This window comes from Diabrotica undecimpunctata, chromosome 6, assembly GCF_040954645.1.
Source record: "Diabrotica undecimpunctata isolate CICGRU chromosome 6, icDiaUnde3, whole genome shotgun sequence".
NCBI classification, from domain to species: domain Eukaryota; kingdom Metazoa; phylum Arthropoda; class Insecta; order Coleoptera; family Chrysomelidae; genus Diabrotica; species Diabrotica undecimpunctata.
This window is the reverse complement of record NC_092808.1, coordinates 49502562-49522627: the sequence shown is the minus strand read 5'-3', so window position 1 is coordinate 49522627 and position 20066 is coordinate 49502562. Positions and strand designations below refer to the sequence as shown.

The 20066-nt window shown below is 31.9% G+C and overlaps 1 protein-coding gene across 1 annotated transcript in view; it reads left to right on the top strand.

The window, feature by feature from the left end:
* Positions 1-20066, top strand: part of LOC140443431 (serine protease grass-like) — a 108879-nt gene that overhangs the window by 30807 nt on the left and 58006 nt on the right. Inside the window, exon 3 of the mRNA XM_072534685.1 lies at positions 14403-14629. Coding sequence (XP_072390786.1) covers positions 14403-14629 — 227 coding nt within the window. The remainder of the gene's footprint in view (positions 1-14402; positions 14630-20066) is intronic.

Sequence of the window (20066 nt, the reverse complement as noted above, 5' to 3'; positions counted from 1 at the left end):
GTATAATGATTTTTTGTTAGATAAAGATCTGGAAAATGTACCTGATCTTGCCATGTTTACTATGTCAAATGAATTTGAGCCCACAAGTCTTTCTGAGGCACTGTCAAGTAGTCACAGCCATGAATGGAAATTAGCCATTCAGAATGAATTGACAGCTCTCAGAATGAATAATACTTGGGAATTGGTTGATAAACCTGCAAATGCAAATATTGTTCAGAATAAATGGGTGTTTAAAATAAAGAAAAATGAAAAGGGTGAAATAGTAAGGTACAGGTCAAGATTGGTGGCAATGGGTTTTACACAGAAATATGGGGTTGACTATTCAGAAACGTATTCTCCAGTCATTCATTTTAGTAATTTTAGGCTTTTGTTAGCGATGGCTGTTGAATTAAATCTAGATACAGTTCATTTAGATGCGGAGACTGCATTCCTGAATGGTGAGATTGATGAAACTATATATATATATGGCTCAACCTGAAGGTTTTGATGAACCAGACTTGGAAAATAAAGTCTGTCTGCTCAGGAGAGCTATATATGCTCTCAAACAGTCTTCGAGACTGTGGTATAAAAAGGCATACCAAATTTTGTTGAATTTTAAAGTTGAATTTTAAACAATGTGAAATTGAACCATGTATTTTCGTTAAAAATAGTGAGAATTAAATCCTTATTTTAGCACTCTATGTAGATGATTTTTTTGTTTTTTACAATAATCATGATGAGGTAAAAGTTTTGAAAAATGAATTAGATAAAAACTTTCATATTAAGGATTTGGGTCCAATTACACATTGTTTGGGTATGAAGATAGAGAGAAGTGGGTCAGAGCTTGAATTGAAATGAAGTCAAGAACAGTATATTGATAAAATACTTGAACGATTTGAAATGACGAATTGTAGCATTGTAAATACTCCTTTAGAACCGAATGTTAAACTTTTTAATGAAGGAACTTTGTATGAATGTCCTTATCAAGAATTGATTGGTTCGATGATGTATTTAGCGGTTTGTTCAAGGCCTGACATAGCTTTCTCTCTCACTTATCTTAGCCAGTTTAATAAGACTCATACGAAAGAACATTGGTTAGCAGCCAAACGTGTTTTAAGATACCTAAAAGTACAAGAACTGTAGGAATTAATTAAAGAAAGTCAAATGTTAATTTAAGTGGCTTTGTTGACTCAGATTGGGCCAATAACAGTTCAGATAGAAAGTCATTTTATTGATTTATTTTTTCGTTGGCTGGTGGTCCTATCTCATGGTAATGTCAAAAACAAAGAACTTTGGCTTTAAGTTCAACTGAAGCTGAATATATTGGCATAACTGAGGCAGCAAAAGAATCGTTATATTAAACATATTTATGTAAAAAAATATTTAAAAACAATGTAAATTGTAAGTTTGTGTTTGAAGGTTTTCCGATGGTTATATTTAATGATAATCAAAGTGTCATAAAGTTCTCGGAAAATCAGGTATACCATAAGAGAACGAAACATATTCATGTCAAGTATCATTTTATTCGTGAAAAAGTAGCTAACAATGATATTCACTTAAAATATATGTCAACGAATGAAATGGTGGCTGATATGTTGACCAAGTCGTTAAATTCAAAGAAATTGCAGTTAATCTGTCAGAATTTAAATTTAAAATAATATTTATTTTGTTAAGGTCTATTATTTAGCTTATTTACTTTTAATGTTGAGGGAGAGTGTTAGAATATCCAACATAAAAAGTGTATGTTGTCCTAAAGTTGTTCTATATGAAGTGACATTGTTGACAGTTCAATGAGTAATGTCAAAAATAGGTCATAAACTACTGTCAGTCAAGTTTTGTATTGTTCTGTATGTGAGAAGGAATAAAGCATAATTGTTGATGGCCAGATGTTTATTGGTGCATATTTCCTAAAGTACATATTTCCTTGCCTCTTGAGGACTTCACCTAACTTAAATTATAACAACAATATAAAAATTTTGTTTTGGGCACAAAGAAAATGCATTTCTAAAGTACATAAAAAATAAAAAAATTACTGCTCGGACAATAGCATAAGGAATAAGTTTAGTTTTGTTACTCGGGGCTTTTGTTACTCGAGGTCGCTGAACACGACGATAACAACGATGCTCCTCGAGCTACCTGATGCCCAATATGGACCTTGTCTTCTATAGCAGAGAACAATCGAACACAACTCTGTGTGTTCGATTATTCTATGTCTATAGTTTCATATTATTTTTAGTCTAAATCAATCGACAGTCATAACTTGGGGGTTTTCGAGGTCACTGGACACGAATATAATGACGATGATCCTCGAGCTACCTGATTTCCAGGGTGAACCTCGTCTCCTAGTGTTCAATGTTAATTTCATTTTAAATGAGTCTAGAGTCTCATCCAATTGAATACCTCTGGAAAATTATAGATCGAAGGTTCAGAAATTTACAAAAACCTCCATCGACTTTATCAGCTTTTATTCATCCTTGTGAATTTTCATTTTACCAACGTGAATTTTATTCAAAAACTTTCCTGACACTTTCCTGAATGGAATACAAAAAGTTGCATAGCGATTTATCTGGCTGCGGAAAAATGATAGTACACTTAAGTGCAAAATAATCGACTCAAAAGGTATATTTGAGATTACACCTTCTGTTTTAATGTAAGAAGTAGGAAAATAAAAAAAAATGTAATGTGCAAACAATAACTTTATTATTTAACTTACAAAAACTGCTATTGCATTATTTGGTAGACACATTATAAAAACAATATGCAATACAAACTAAGTTTCCTAAATATTCATCATTGGAACTAACGCAAGAAAGAAGTTATGAACAAAGTAATCATCAATTACAACATGAATTTCTTAATTATTCAGTATTTAATATTACCACCCCTACTCCAAAATGTCTCTTATGTTACGATCTGCCATTAAACATCCTCCACGTCCTTCACCAGGCACGAAAATCAACTCGGTTTTCCCATCCATAGATTCGACGCTCAATCGCTCTCCTGTCCTTCCATAAACTCGACGCCTCTTGTTGTTGCCGAGTAAGCAGATCCTACTTTAATCGGAGAATAATATCTGACTCCATTGATAGTCGTCCCAATCCAGATGTTTGCGAGCAAATTCTAATCTCCTTTGCTTCTGGGCTGCAGTTAGCTTGTGACCCATAGCTGCCCTTTTTGGCGTCAGGTTGGCTGCCTTCAGTCTCCTTCTGACTGTCCAAACGCTGGTCACCACACCTCGAACCTCTCTAAGCTCTTCTTTGAGTTTAGCACCACTCAAATGTGGATTTCTCAGGGATTTCAATACACGAAATCGATCATCTTTCTCCGTTGTTATTCGTTTACGGCCTCGTCCTTGTCGGTGGATATAATCAGCAGTATCTTGGTGCCGACGATACACTGGGGACACAACAGATTGGCTTAAATTTAGTCGACTTGCCACGGCCCTCTGGCTCAGGCCTCCTCTCAATAATGCTACTACTTGATTTGCGTTGAACTTGAGTGACTGATGTATTGGTGGGTTGCTATGGAAATTGATGTGTACGATGGTAACCGAACGCGTTAAGTCATTGCGTGTCGATTTTAATGAGTCAAATTCTAATCCTCTCCCTACAGGTTGCATTATTTATTTGTAATGCGTCATCCAATTCACCAGAAAACAAAATTTTTTGAAAATTCAATAATGAGGTTAATGATTGTACACTAAATATTTTTAAATTTACAATTTTTAGATTGAAACAGGAGACGTACTTTCGCAAAATAATTTTGAGTCGATTATTATGCACTTAAGTGTAGGTTTAGTGCTTTTTAATGCTTCATTGCCTCGTATACGTACTGTATTTTTCCCTCTAATATTTTAATTTTGTTAGATATAGTTTAATTTTAATTAAATAAAAAGCAGATATCGAGAACAGCTTTTTATTAAATCTTGCCCAAATACTTTCGCTCCTAGAGCATCTTCAGGGGCATCTGAAATAAGCCTTTTTATTATTTTGCTTATTTGACTCATTTAATTATTGTACGATTTGGGTCCAAAGCGGATCTTCAATATATTCCAAGGTTGGTCCAAAGACAATCCAAAGTTTAGTCCGTCGTTTAGTATAGTAAAAAGTCATTCTTAAGTATATCTCCCTGTTGGTCCATGGCTAATACACTGTCCGACGTAATTCTAAGTATACTCCAACTCTAGTACCAGGTTATTCCGTTGGAAATCGATTTCTATTCCGACTTGGATAAGGGCTTGCGGCTCGGTGATACTTCTTCATAGATGCCTACCGAAGGGGCGTGGCGCCTAAATACCGATGTATATATATACTATATATATATATATATATATATATATATATATATATATATATATATATATACTATATATATATATATATATATACTATATATATATATATATATATATATATATATATATATATATATATATATATATATATATATCAGTTCTCCATAACTAAATATGGTATTCTTAGTGTATCCAAGAATTAGCTGCATAGACGGTCAACGTTCATTTGATTCGTTTTAAAGCCCAATCTGAGGTAATAAGACGGGCGGTGGACCCAAAAAATTACAGTTTGGAGATTACGAGCCAACAGAAGAAGCAAAGGTAGATCACCTACACAATGGACAGATGAGGTCACAAGAATCGCCAGGAATTGGCTGCAAGAAGCTTAAGACCGACAGAACTGGAAGAAATTAGGGAAGGCCTATGTCCAATTTTGGATGCAAGAGGCTGTATGATTATGAAGTGCAGTTCCGTCTTAAGTTACAAATAGAACGAGAGACTGGATATAGATTTAGTTTTTTTATCGCTGTGATACATTTAGTAATATTTATATCATGTTTTTACTTAGGAAAGCTCTGCAAAAATAAGTTAGGAAAAAGATTAGTCAACCAACGATCAGAATTAATACCTAATATATCAACAGACGAAATAAGAAACGCACTGAAAATAATGAAAACAAATAAAGCGCCAGGAGAAGATAATATTGATATAGCAGCCGTAAAGATTGCAGGAGACACACTTTTAGAGAAATAGAAATTAGAAATACAGAAATTGTTCAACTTATGTCTGCATCAAAGAGTAACACTTACAAGATGGCACAGTGCACTTACCATTTTATTACATAAAAAGGCGATCCAACAGACCAAGAGAATTACCGACCCATAAACCTGTTAAACCACCTGTATAAGTTATTCACAATAATAATAACAAACAGAAATATAGACGGCGAAATGCTCTTACACCTACGATTTGCGGATAACATTGGTCTGATAACAGATGTCTTAAAAGAGATTGGAACTATGCTTACTAGCGAGATAAATGCTACCTCTAAATTGTTGGTTTGAACATAAATCTTGGAAAGACAGAAATATGACAAATCTGGTACCAAGAGAAAATCCAAAGGTCGACTGCTACGAAATAGGATTAGTTCATAAATATAAATACTTACGTCATGAAATCCAAATTGCTAGAAACAACCAAACTACTAAACTGCAAAGAACTTTCTCTTTAGCATGGGCTGCATATGGAGCTCTATCAGACATCTTCAAGAGCAACATGCCACATTATTTGAAAAAGATTCCGTTAGACCAATGTGTGCTTCCAGTTATCAATTACGGCAAAGAAATACTTTCTTTAACCCAGGGTATAACAAGCAAACACAAGAGTAGTCTAAAGACCAATGGAACGCTCGTTACTTGGACTGACTCTCAGAGACAGAGTTAAAAAAGAAGAAATAAGAAGAAGGACAGGCGGCACAGATGTCATAGAGTGCATAGCATGGCCGAAGAGGAATTGGGCGGGCCATGTGGCCAGAATGAATGACGGGCGATGAACTCAAAAAATTATAGTTTGTAGATTACGAGCTGACAAAAGAAGCTGAGGTAGACTATCTACATGATGAACAAACTACGCGAAGTCAAAAGAATCGCCACGAATTGGCTGCAAGAAGCTCAAGACCGACAGAACTGGAAGACATTGTGTGGGAGGCCTATGTTGAACTTTGGACGCAGCAGGCTGGATGATAATGATGATATCATGTTTTTTGGTGACATACTTAATTTTTATTAATAATGTTATCGATCATGTTAAACATTTTTAATCAGACTGTTTTATTTTATTTTCACAGCTAATACATTGTATAGAGAGGACATCAGGCTAGTTCTCATGTTCCAATATAGTATTTGATATAAATTTATCGATAATGTGATAATATTTGAATATTTCATCTAATAGATTTTATTTGATTATTTTACATAGTTATAATACTTGATATAATTGATATTCTTCTTCTTTAAGTTCCGCTCCTATCGGAGATTGGAAATCATTCTGGCAATTATAATTTTGTTGGTTACGCGCCTGAATAGTTCAATTGAACTGCATCCAAACCATTCATGGAGATTGCGTAGCCACGAGATTTTACGTCTTCCTACGCTTCTTCTGCCTTTGATTTTACCCTGCATTATATTCCTTAGTAATTCGTATTTTTCACCTCTCATGATGTGCCCCAAGTATTCCAATTTCCTGATTTTTATGGAATTTAAAACTTCGCATTATTTTCCTAGTTTTTCGAGAACTTGTTTGTTTGTTTTGCGATCCATCCATGATATTTTCAAAATACATCGGTAACACCACATTTCGAATGCTTCTAGGTTTTTAATGTTGGATTTTTTAAGTGTCCAAGCTTCAACCCCATACAAAAGGGTGGAGAAAATATAACATCGAAGCATTCTTATTCGGAGCGATATATTGATATCGCGATTACAAAAAAGTTTCCTTATTCTATTAAAAATTGACCGTGCAATTTCAATGCGAACTGCAAGACCTTGCTGAACAACTAAATATATATAATTGATATGATAATCAACTATTTCATTTGCGATGATATTTATTTGATATATTTGACTATTTTATTTGGTCACGTTGTCTGAGTATGTTATTTACACATGGACTATTTCGTGACCATTTGAATCCAAAATTTAGTGATATAAAGTTAGAATTTTGAGATGAAAATCATATCTTTGTGACCTGTAAAAGATCCTTCATACGTTGATAGTACCTTTGTGATGAAAAATCAATTCCTTTAGTAAAAAGTGCAGTTTAATTTAAAAAATTCGCTATTTTTGCCTTATCTGAATAACTTGTTTTTGTGGTAATTAGTAACTAAACAAACTTTTAGACTTTTTACCAGTGGCGTAGCAAGAGAACTCTTTCTAATCATAATTAAAATTGGCATAATTTTACAAAAGTGTTCACAAAATTGGTAATAGTGTCTGTATTTATTCTTTGTGTTATAGCTGTTTATCTGCTTTTGGACTTTTCGTACCTCTCTATTTTTACGTGTCTGCTAATTATACTATTGTCAGTTTGACAAACGTCATTGAGGCGTAATAAATTTTGGACAGATATAATGAATCCAGACGAAAAATCAAGATTTCGATGCCAGTTAGGTGAAGAAATCAAAAAATTGGTTTCGGAAAATGTCCCATTGAACACGCAGAGGTTCGGAGTCTCTATTTGGACCCAATTTTTGGAGCTCTTATGGGTGAGAAATCTTACGCTTGAAAGATGTACTACTTTAACAGGAAAAAAGGCAATGGCGAAGACTATAAAGAGTCGTCTGTAAAGACAATGTAGAATACTACCGCAAAAATAGTACAAGAACAATATTTTACGGAGAACAGCATAAAAATCGACACTTTCACAGATATATTTTTGAAATGTGCAAAATTGGACAGATATATCAAGCAGAGGTAGCTTTAAAGTGTTCAAGGAAAAATAAAACTTAGTTCAAAAATATTATCCACCGAAAAACTAATAAAAATTTGAACTTGCTTGAAGAGGCAATGAGGCCCTAAACTGCAAGATTCACTTTTTCCAGAAGGAATTTAATGTTATGGAAGAATTTACATTCTGGATTGACTACGACAACATTTTTTCCAAAACAAATCAAGGCGATTCGAAAAGTTTGGCAAGCAGCAAATAGCTGGTAAGAAATTCATCAAACGAAACTGTATGCCCAGTTAGATTATTTTTAAAATTAATGGAAAAAAGGGGACCAAAGGTTTTATCAGACAGACTCTTTCTTACCGTTCACCCAAACTGGAATGATGGATCTTGGTTCAAAAACTGTCCACTTGGAATCAACACCGTATCTAAGTGGACAAAAATGTCAGCTGAAAAAATTGGAATAGACACAAAAACCTAAAATAACAAACCATTCTCATTGATTTTCAGCTGTGTCAGCCTTGTTTAAGCAATGTGTTTCTGAACAGGAGTTAATTAATTTAACGGGTCACTCAACTGCAAGCTCTCTAAAACCATATCTGTAGCTGGATTCCAGTCACCACCAGAAGTTGATCGAAAATCTCAGAACAACAAATGAAGCTGGACCTTCGAGGTCCCAAATCCTACAGGTAAATAATATACAAAATCTCGCTTTTGCAGAAAAGAATGGGCAAACTAGTATAGCTTATAATAATTGTACATTTAATATTGTTAACAAATAAATAAAGATTATGTTTCGTTGATATGGTGCATTAATTGTCTCGTGAAATAGTCTTGAAGAATATCATTCGAGAGAAAATTATTTACCGGTAAAATTTTCTTCTGGTTTTATTTTAAGTTTGTTGCCTTTTGGCAATTTTCGCTTATAAAATTTTGGCAAAATCACTCAACTGACGTCTCGTGATTTAACTGTCAAAAGTTAATTCGTGAAGGTTGCCAGGCAACAAACTTTCAAACCAGTCGAAAATATTGCCGGCAAAATTCTTTTATGATGTTATATACGAAAACAAATTTTGAGGTTAAAATTTGCCGTGCCTCAAAATACCTTTACGGCCTGCTCCTTTGAGTTGGGAAGTGAAGAAAAACTAATAATAGCGTGCAAGAGTTGTAGTTGTAGAACACGCATCTAGCCGACAGATAGCCTGGTCTTTCTACCTCTGAGGCTAGCGCAGTTGTCTTACAAAAACGTACTCTTATGTACTTTTATCAGGATTGTCGCGAAACATTCAAAGGTGTTCCAGCTATGGTACGTAAAATTGTTATATTGGAAGAGCCTCCTTAAGAATTTTTGTCCAGTCGTCCCTATCCATCGCCTTTCTCCGCCAAGCACATATTCTCATATTTCTCATGTCTTCATCGATGTTATCAAGGAACCTTGTTCTGGGTCTTCCTCTTCTTCTCTGACCAATGGGTCTATCACGGAGCCTTTTTCTAGCTGGGTCATTTTGTTCCATCCACATTACATGTCCTATCCATCTCAGACGTCCTTTCTTAATATGTTTTACAATATTAGGTTCCTGGTATATTCTATAGTTCAAAGTTGTATCGTCTTCTCCACACTCAATTGTCATTCAGTGCTCCATAGATTCGCCTTAGTACTTTTCTTTTGAAACATCCCAACATACTGTATAGGTACTAAGTTGATTTTGAATGGGTTCGACCCAAACTTTGTTTGTTGGTGGAGAAGCTCTTTAACTGGTCGTATTCAAAGGGTTAAAATAGGCTGTTATTTTTCTGAAGAAATTGTGGTCACATCTGGAGTTCCAAAGGAAGGCCATAGTTCTCCTCTCCTATTTAGTATTTGAATAATATATTTACAAATTTTTTGTATAGCCGCTGTGCTAAATTTGCTGACAATCTCTGGAGAACAGTTGAAAGTATTTCAGATCAGGAACTGCTTCAGGAGGACTTAAATCGTTTGTCAGAGTAGTGCCAAAAAATAAGTTATATTTGAATATCAACAAATACAATTTTATAAGTTTCTAGGAAATCTACTAAGTTTGAGTCAAGTTACTTTATTGATAACCAGCCACTAAAATACTCTAACGAACAAGTAAACTTCGGTGTATCCCATATCGTTGGCTGTATGCAATAGTGGCACAACACAAAAACTGGTAATTTTTCAAAACAGGAGTTTAAAGTTTGTGTGCCAATAATTTTCTCTTATTTGTGTTACTATATGGATTGGGATTTTTGAAAACAATAAATTTTGGTGTGTATGGAAGAGCGTTTGGTAATGTTTAATAAATTATAACACAGACTTTTAAAATCAACCCTTATTTTGAGTTGTGCCACTATTGCATATCAACATTTTGTCTTTTAAGACTTATTAACGCAAAGACAAAACTGGCATTTTTTTGTTATTCCTATCAACTGAAATAAAGGTTCAATAAAGAATACTACAAGTTACTTGAATGAGAAAATTGTGTTTATTAACAACTATAAGAAGTACAAAATAAAAAAGTATATGTTTACAATACTTTAAATGTCGGTAAAAATTAGCGTGAATTGGAGGAACACAAAGGCTAGTAAAGTCTTCAGGTCTTCACAAAGGCTAGTAAGTTCTTCTTTCTTCTTTTCAGTTATTGACAGGCTGCCAGTGTAAGCCTTTTCTAGTTCTGTAATATCTGTACTCCACTTGTGCAAGTAAAGTTTTAAAATAGTAGTGACTACCAGAGGTTTTTTTACATGAATTTGACAAATATCGTTGAAATGAAAACTATTTTCTTGGACATATTCATTGAAAATTGTCACTGTTTTAGTATTAAACTTTTTCAGGTCAAAAAAATCATTGTGACATAATTCGTGTACTTCGAAAGGTTGTTTACAAAAAGCAGTTCCGATGAGCATAGTGTAATGAGTCGGTAGATAAAAAGGCCCTCCTTTTAAAGCTTTAGTGATATTTCTTTCTATTATAGAAGAACAGCTGTCACCCTCATTTTTGAGTATGACCGACAACTAAATAGCGACGAGTATAAAAGAAATTTTGAAATAAATTACAGCGTACTGATACATTGAAATTAGGTACTTGTTTTTTCCTTAGCCACCACAATTGTCTGAGTAAAATATAAATTATAAATCGTCAGAATCGGTTTTTATAGATATTTGTTCCAAATATATCAGCAGGCACGAACCAATTTTTATGGCACCTTTACTGCCTTCTCCTTCGTCTCAAACATAGCTGTATTTCCCAGTCCCTTTTTCTGAAATTTACATATAGAGAAATGCTATGTTGACAGCTAAGATTTATAATAGAAAGCGAAAACGTCTCCTTTTTTTTGCTGGTAGAGCGGCTAGTAGGTCAAAGCAAGCAACTTTTGTAAGTTAGTTACATTCTCTTTGTCAAGTTTTTTTAGCTGCCGTCCTTATGACGGTTATTATAAACATCTTCCAGGACTATTTTTGCTTTACAGCTCGAATTTTTGTATTTTTCATAATACGGACATTGATCTTTTTTAGGAAAAAAGAATGCACAGTTAAATTCATAATTAAAAAGTGTACGATATAAACAAATTTTTACAATTCATCATTTTCTCTTTGGCAATCAGCTTTATAATCATTGTACAGATCTGTCAATATTTTAATATTATTTTACAATCATGTTTCGCTTAACAACGCTATATCAATGTTTTCAGCTGTTAAAAAATGAAATAAACTATTTTTATTGGATGCAACGGACCTTCCGTTCCATTGTAAAATTCTCAGAGTTGTTTGTCCTTGGAAAACCTTACTTACTGAAGATGTCCTCCAACATCTGATTCTAACGAATAAGTAAAAAGTGGTAAAATAAAATAAGTGAAAACGTTCATATTTGTTTTTTTAATAGTGCATTTTGACCTTGGATTAATGTTTAGATAAGAAATACTGCCAGAAAAAAAGTTCTATTTGAATTACATAATTTAGATAAATAATTTTGATTTTGATATATGCCAAGAATTTTATTTCAATGTTTTAGTACCCTCCAATACTGAAAATATTTTTTGATTTAAACTCTCATTATCTACAGATTTTAAATCCCAAGTGTGTGAATATTTTTTAAAAAATTAATGACACACTCTGTCACTGCCTGCGCAATATCTTTATTATCACCTTCTGTAGGTTGAAAGGTAGATTGCATTGGATACTGGGGAAGAGGATGTGATGGTCCAAAACGGAAGTTAAACATGGGAGGGTTCTCTAAGTTTGGGGATGAGGGAGAAGTAGTGGCTTTACGTTTTTTGTTATGGGTTAGTGCCATAGGTCTGCTACTATCCGAACGTTGAAAATTTGTAGGTTGTGGCTGCTGGAAAGCATGTTTATTACCAGAACTTTGAGGTAGTTTCGGGAATTCTGCCTTATTTTGCTAAGACAAAATAGCGATTGTTCGTTGTTATTTCTGAATATGAAGATTGAAAAAGCTTTTTGGCTTCTAAAAAGGATACTTTTTGTTTTATCATCAAATTTTTAATGCGTTTCTGTTCATCGTAAATTGGGCATAGTTTGAAAATCGATGTATGCTGTGTACTCTTGAAATGTATACATGATTTATTAGATTCGGAACAGTTGTGTTCTTCGGTTTTTACAGATCCACATAAAATACAATGTTCTTGGCTGCTTTTGTACTGTTTTGATATGTGTCCGAATCTCAAACATCTATAGCATTGTGTTGTGACCCTGCCTATAAACTTTTCCACAATGAAATAAACAAAATTAACGAATATATGGCTGGGTAATATGCTACCTTCAAAGCTGACTACAATGGTCTTCTTGGGTACATACTTAGCTTTACCATCTTTTTCAACTTTCCTGTGCATTCGTCTGATGTCTATAACCCTTGAGTTTGAATTTATGTTTTGTTTTAAATAATCAGCGTCGTAACTTTAAATAACGTCTCGAATCAGAGCCTTGACCTCTAAAAGGTGATTAGGTATAAAAGCTTTTAAGATTAATTATGTTAATTTTTTTTTGTAACCAACTTATTAGCTTCTGCTTTTGAATTTAATATTACTTTAACGCGATTTCTACCTATTTCCTTAATTTCCTGAATGTTTTGTACGTTTAGATTTTGGTGTAAAATATGTCCTACAAACATAGGATGCAAACGACCCAAACTTTGCTGATTAGTTTTTTCAACATATACGCAATAATTATTTAACGAGTACTTATCTGGATTTATCGAGTCAAATAGTTTTGGTTCGTCCTCCTTAGGACCTATTGTTCCCATTTCCATGACGGCAGCAGTACTTTCTATATTGAAAAAACTATCACTTTCACAAAAAACTCCATTTTCACCATCTGGCGTCTTATTTTTTACGCTCCCCATGGGGGAGCGATGTTTTTTAAAATCTAACTTATATAAATTGTTTTGGTAAATTTAGTAACACGAAAAAGCAAAAACGTGAACACTAATTAATACCAAAACGATAAGCCGGTTATTGTTGTTTGACTTCTCTCTTCGAAGGTTCAAACGAAACTGAATTATAGACATGGATCTCAGAATATAACTTTGTTGTTCATTTATATTTCCCATTGTCCAATATTTTTCAAATATCTGTGTTCTTTCTTGCAACGTGAATTTTTCATCATATTTCAGATTTGTAGGTTTTGGTTAGTTCTGCTTTAAGATATAGTGCGGCGCCTAGTGTTTTCTGATACCTGCATAATTAAGTTTGTAACTAAAAACATTTATTTTTTACTTAGATATTTATATACCGTAAAGTAGGGCATACCGTATGTGCTAAAATTAATGTTGGCCATTTTTTATTAATATTTAACCTGTTACCGCAGGCTTACATTGATAACTAATGTAGAATAACTTTTATAAAAATTGTCTAAAGTTTTATACTAAATCGATTATTTGGAATTATACATTAAAATAATATTGTTATTATTACTTACGTTACTGCTGCTCGAGTTAGGATTAATTCACTTCTTTTCTGATAACCCCTTGGATCTGACATTTTTAAAACTATAAATTTATTTTTTTTTTATTTAATGTGACCCAATTCCAAAATTATGACTAATACAGTTTGAAAATATCTAAAATTTTCTGCTATTATAGTGACACAAGTTAAAACTGCCGGTACTGCATAGAAACTTGATATCGACACGGTTCGACTTCCACTGTACAACTAAAAAAGGCCAGTACTGCAAGAAACAATTTATCTCAAACGACAATATGTCGTAGCGATACTAATGACGTCTAGCGGACATTTTTGTTATTATTATTGTACCAGTTTTCAGGTAATAAATAAGGCTTTCTGGCGATGAAAACTCAATTTTATCAATTTTTGAGTTAAGCCATTATTGCATACAGCCGACAATATAACGGTTGCATCTCTCTAGACGATGAAGTTTATTCGAGAATATTCATGACTTACCGACCGGCTGATAGATCGAGGCGTTCATACAAGCAAGAATAGAGGTGAACTATTATAGGTGGACTATTATATAGCTGAAAAAGACTTTGGAACTTTTGAAAACTTTTCTTAAATGAAAAAAGTGGCTTGCAGGACTATCAGTAAAACAGTTACATAAACAACTAAAAGAACGAGATGAAGATTACACAAGACTTAAAATAGTTATTTTACGAAGAAATTTGATATTTTAATTTATTTTGGGTATTTATATTATGCTCTTTTTGCAGCTTTGCCGACAACATAGCCCATGTTTGCTGTCCACAAGGGTCTATACCAATCGAAGATGGTTCGACGCCAGAAGTGCAACAAGAACCACCAAATGTATCGAATCATAAAAACCTATATTTGATACCGCCTAATTGTGGTCAACTAGACCTACAAAATAGGATTAGAAATGGTCAAAATGCTGATTTAAACGAATTCCCTTGGATGGCTTTATTAAGATATAGATCAGGTAAGATAAATTTGTTAATATAGAAATTATTTATCACATTGGCTTCTGAGGTCAAATACTTAAATTATTATTTTTTGCTTCACATGCCCCCGAAGATCATTTATCGTCTATTTTTTCTATGCGTCACATAAGACGCTAATGCAAAGATCTTTCTAGTTCTTTACACTTTAAAATAAACCTTAATGTTTTTTACTTAAGTTTTTATAATAACTTTTTTATATACATGTATGTTTATCACATGTTCTTTTGCTGTGCCAATTTTGTTAAATTGCAAACTATACCTAGTTTCAATTAATTGTTTTATACAACGTTAACTCTGAATGTCCAGTTTCGTAAGCTTTTTCATATTTTTAACATCACTGACTGCTACATGTCTTTGTAAGGTAACACACTTTTGTTGTAACTTCTCTATGGATGTTTGGTTTCATATTGTTCTTTTTAGATGAACTGATGATACTTTCTGAGCAGAAAGCGAAACGTCTTCAATAAATAGATGAAGTAGCCACCTTCTTTGTCTTTTATTTCTCCACTTTGACCGAAAAACCCACCACTCTTCGAGTGTACCTTAGTTTATATATATATATATATATATATATATATATATATATATATATATATATATATATTGTTATGATGTGTTTTTTGTTTGAATGATGAGCAATGAGTATTTTTAATAATATAGGGTTTTAATCGCGGTTCTCAAAGAATTAGCTTGTAAGTACTTTTTTAAATTATCTTTATTATAACTATTATGAAACACACATATATATCTAACTTAGCCAATGTAAATTTAAAATAAACTATCTTTAAATTGATATTCTTATAAAACTAATTAAATTCTATAGACAATCTACAATTTAAACAAAACTATCTTCAAAATTGAAATTGTTATGACACTAACTAAATTATATTAACAAAATTTTGTACCTTTCTTTCACTGAATGCCTAAATGAACTGTTTTCTACTATATAGATTCTAATCACCACTGAATGTCTTCGTACTTCAGTTATCCTTGTTTTTTGTGAAATTACTTTTTCCAATTATCAGCTTCTACCAATTTAAGATATAGTTTTCTTCACCAGCATTGATACACCACCAACCAAACCAGCAAACAGCATTTATATTTATTCTTCTTTTCAATATACCAATATCCACTTATTATAAGTTGATTTATACTAATCTCCAACCATAATATAATTTAATTTCTTCCAATATACTTTTTTTAATTATATTAAACAATTGGACTATCTCCAACTAACTTTCATATTTCTTATAAAACTGCTTGACTGATTTACTAAAACTGTGAACAATTGACTTCACTAATTAATTGTGTCTATCTTCTACTAACTTTCATAATAAACTGCTTGACTTCTAACTAAAAACTGCCATCTTGAATCCAAATCACGGGTATTTATATCTTTTCAATCTTCCAGAACCATCTGGTAAGAAATCATGTTCCAATTTGTTCTATCACTTCTATATAGATGTTCTCGAAAAAAATATCTGTTCGATCCACCGCCATAATCATTATTTCGAGAATGTTCGACTGTAAACAATGGTCACACTCTGCACTCTGAAGAATTCGTTAATGTTCCATTGATAATTTTGTTGACATTTAGGCTTTTCAGATCAGAATAAACATTTAAATCATCAAATATATATAAATTAAACACCTCAAACCAACATTATTATTATAACCCCACTTATATTCGTATTATGATTAATTTCTATCTGTCAATCCACTGTATAGTTGGTTGCCTAAGCACATGGCTCACTTAAATCTATTTACAACATTAAAATTACTAAAATACAACTTTTTACAATTATTATATGCTAATTTATTAAAAATGCCCTCACATAAATATATTTTTATTAAATTCTCTAGTATATAACTTATTTAAAATAATCAAATACTTTTTTATATCTAATATTATGTAGTATATAACTTATAAATTATTTTCTATAAACCCCAATCGTCACAATACCCCAAAAATAATATTTAAAATAAATAATTTACTTATTATTTTTTTAAATATTAATTTTCTCATACCTTATTAAATTTAATAAATCAATTTTTTTTTTTTTATTTAAAATGTGTTAAATACATCCCTGTTCGCTGTCTATATCAAAGCAGAGAACAACGGAGCACAGTTCGGCTATTCTATGGTCAAACTGTCATGTCAAATGGGGCAATGGATATTATACCAGAGAATAAAATATAACCTTAATTAAAAATATAATCTATATTGTGTTCTGTTTATTTATAGACAAAATCTAGGAATTATTTCCATTCAAAATAACTTTCATCAATATAAATTGGTAAGTTTTTCCACTTTATTATATTATATTAGAAAGACATTTTTATAGCAATTATAGTATCAATTTTGTGTCTAACCCCAAATTATGATTTTTAGGGTACAAATTAATTTCCATATATACAAAATTCAACAAGTATGATGTCAAATTGATTCACAACAAAGAAATCTACCATCTATCTATGAAATGGATCTATCAGTAAGTTATTAGTGTTATTATATTTGTGTTAAAGGTATAGAAAACATTATTCAATCTCTTCATGATATTGAAAAATGTCGTTGATATGAAATATGCCTCTTAGTCTGTTCTCTGCATCTATTAACACATAACTATTTAGTCCATTCTGATTTTCAATTGTATATGGACCTTCAAACATTGGTTGTAATTTCTTACAACGGTTTTCTTTAACATTACTTTTTCTAAGTGAACGAATTAACACTAGGTCTCCTTTTTGAAATGTGATTGGTTTTTTTATATTTCGATTTTGTCTTCTGATATATTTTTCAGCTTTCCTCCTAATTCGGTTATTCACTCTCTGCATTACTTGTTCTAACATATCCTGATTATATTCACTAATCCACTTTCTGTTTCCTATATGGCCAAACATTAAATATTCTGGTACTTCCTCTGTATTCAAATTATGTGTATTATTTAAAAAATACTCTACTTGTGGTATATGTTGCTGCCAAGTTTCGTGTTGATTTTAGCACAGTATCCTTAAATATTTTATAACTTCTTTAATATATCTTTCTGCAGGATTTGCCTGAGGATGTCTGATACTTGTAAAATGAATGTTGATTCCCTTTTTCTCACAAAATGTCCGAAATTTTTGGTTGTTATAATATGTAGCATTATCTATTATGCAATTTCTAAATGGTCCTATTTCTTCGAAAAATTGATTAATATATAATTTTAATGTTTTAACATTTGTTCTGGAGCAGGGATATAGTTTAATAAATTTTGTATATAAATCAACTATCACTAGTATATGCTTTTTTCCTGTTGGACTGAGAACTAAATTTGAAATAAAATCCATGGAAACTGTATTTAGTTTTTCATATACCACATTAGATTTATATGTGTTCTGGTTTTTGAAATTCTTTTCTTTGTTTAGTTGACATATTGGGCATTGGGTAGTAATTTCTTTTGCTATACTTATGTCATTCTTTGCAAAATAATTGTTCCTAAATAGCATCCATAGCTTTCTTGAACCAATATGCATATAATTGTTATGTAAATTTTTCAATATTTTCTTTGCTAAAGTTCTAGTTATTACATATACTTCTATGCCATTTATTATTTTATAATAAACTCCATCTTTCTTAAGGACTTTTTGTTTTTCACTCAAATTGATCTGATCTCTTATAATTTCTTCTTTAGAATATAATCCAGTACTTTCTACTAATTGATTTAATCCAATTTTTATTGTTCGCTGCCCTTTTTGTGGTGTATTTTCTAACCTTGATAAAGCATCTGCCACTATATTGGATTTTCCAGAAATGTATTTGATTTTAAAGCAGTATTCACTAAGTATTAGACTCCACCGATGTATTCTACTGTTTCCATATTTGTTATTTAATATAGACGTTAAAGCTTGGTGATCTGTTTCTATTGTAAATTCATTACCCAACAAATAAAATCTTAATTTTGTGACACAGTGTATTATACTTGCTAGTTCTAATTCTGAAACTGAGTAACCCTTTTCATGTGGCTTTGTAATTCTTGAAATGAATTGTATTGGGTATTCGACCCCATCATGTATTTGTAATAATACCCCTGATAATCTCTCTATTGATGCATCTGTTCTTAATATGAATGGCTGTGTGTAGTCAGGATAGTATATTTTCAAATTTGACAGAAAAATGTTTTTAATTTCTTGGAATGCTAGTTCTCTTCTCTGATCCCATCTCCATTTTACACCTTTTCTCAGTAGTTCAAGTAATGGAATTTCTTTTATACTTAGATCTGGTATCATCCTTTTATAATAATTAATTATTCCAATAAATCCTCTTAAAGTTCTTAAATTGTGTGGTGTTTTATATTCCTGAATGACTTGTGTCCGTTCTGGATCCATTTCGATTCCCTTAGTGTTAAGTTTATAACCTAGATATATGACTTCTTTTTGAAAAAATGTACATTTTTCTTGATTTATTTTTAGTCCAACTTTGTCTAATCTATTTATTATAATTTTTAGGTGTTTCTCATGATCTTCAGCCGTTTTAGAAAAAATTAATATATCATCAATGTAGTGAATTACAAAATGTTCATATTGATCCAAAATATCATGAAGACATCTACATAGAGCACTGCAAGATGATTGAAGTCCAAATGGTACTACTTTGAATTGATATACTACTCCATCTATCTGAAATCCTGTATACTGTCTACTTTTTCGTTCTAGAGGTATTAACCAGAAACTATGCTGTAAATCGATTTTAGTGAAAAATGACATTCCTGTAATTCTTCCTAATATTCCATCTATACTCATTGGTGCTTCAAATTGCTTTTCAGTAATCTTGTTAATATTCCTTGCATCCAAACATAACCTGATTTCACCTGATCTTTTTCGTACTACTACTATGGGGTTAATAAAACGTGTGTCTGCCTTCTCAATGATCCCATCTTCTAACATATTATTAATTGTTTTGTTTACTTCTTCTCTGTATTTATATGGTATTGGGTATGATTTTGTTTTAAAATCTTTTTCTTCTTTAACTTTTATACTATGGATATAATTTTGTGCAATTCTATTTTCTTTATTGACAAGTCCCTTGTGTTGCTGCAATATGGAAATGACTATTGATTTATATTCTTCAGGGCAATTTAAAACTTTCATTATATCTTCTTTTTTACAAATAAAATTATTCTTTATTATGTACTCATTATTCCTTGCTTCCAATTTTACGCACTCCGCCTCGTAGGCATCCATCTGCTTAAAATTTCCATTCCTTAAATATTCACTACAATAATTATTCTTTACATTTTTCTGGGACATTTCCCTATCATCAAAATACATTTCTTCTTCATAAACATCATTATTTTCTTTTAATAATATCCTATCAACTCTTATTCCTTCTTCCACCTCATCTTTCTGCATAAATTTAATTATTTGCCCTTCCAA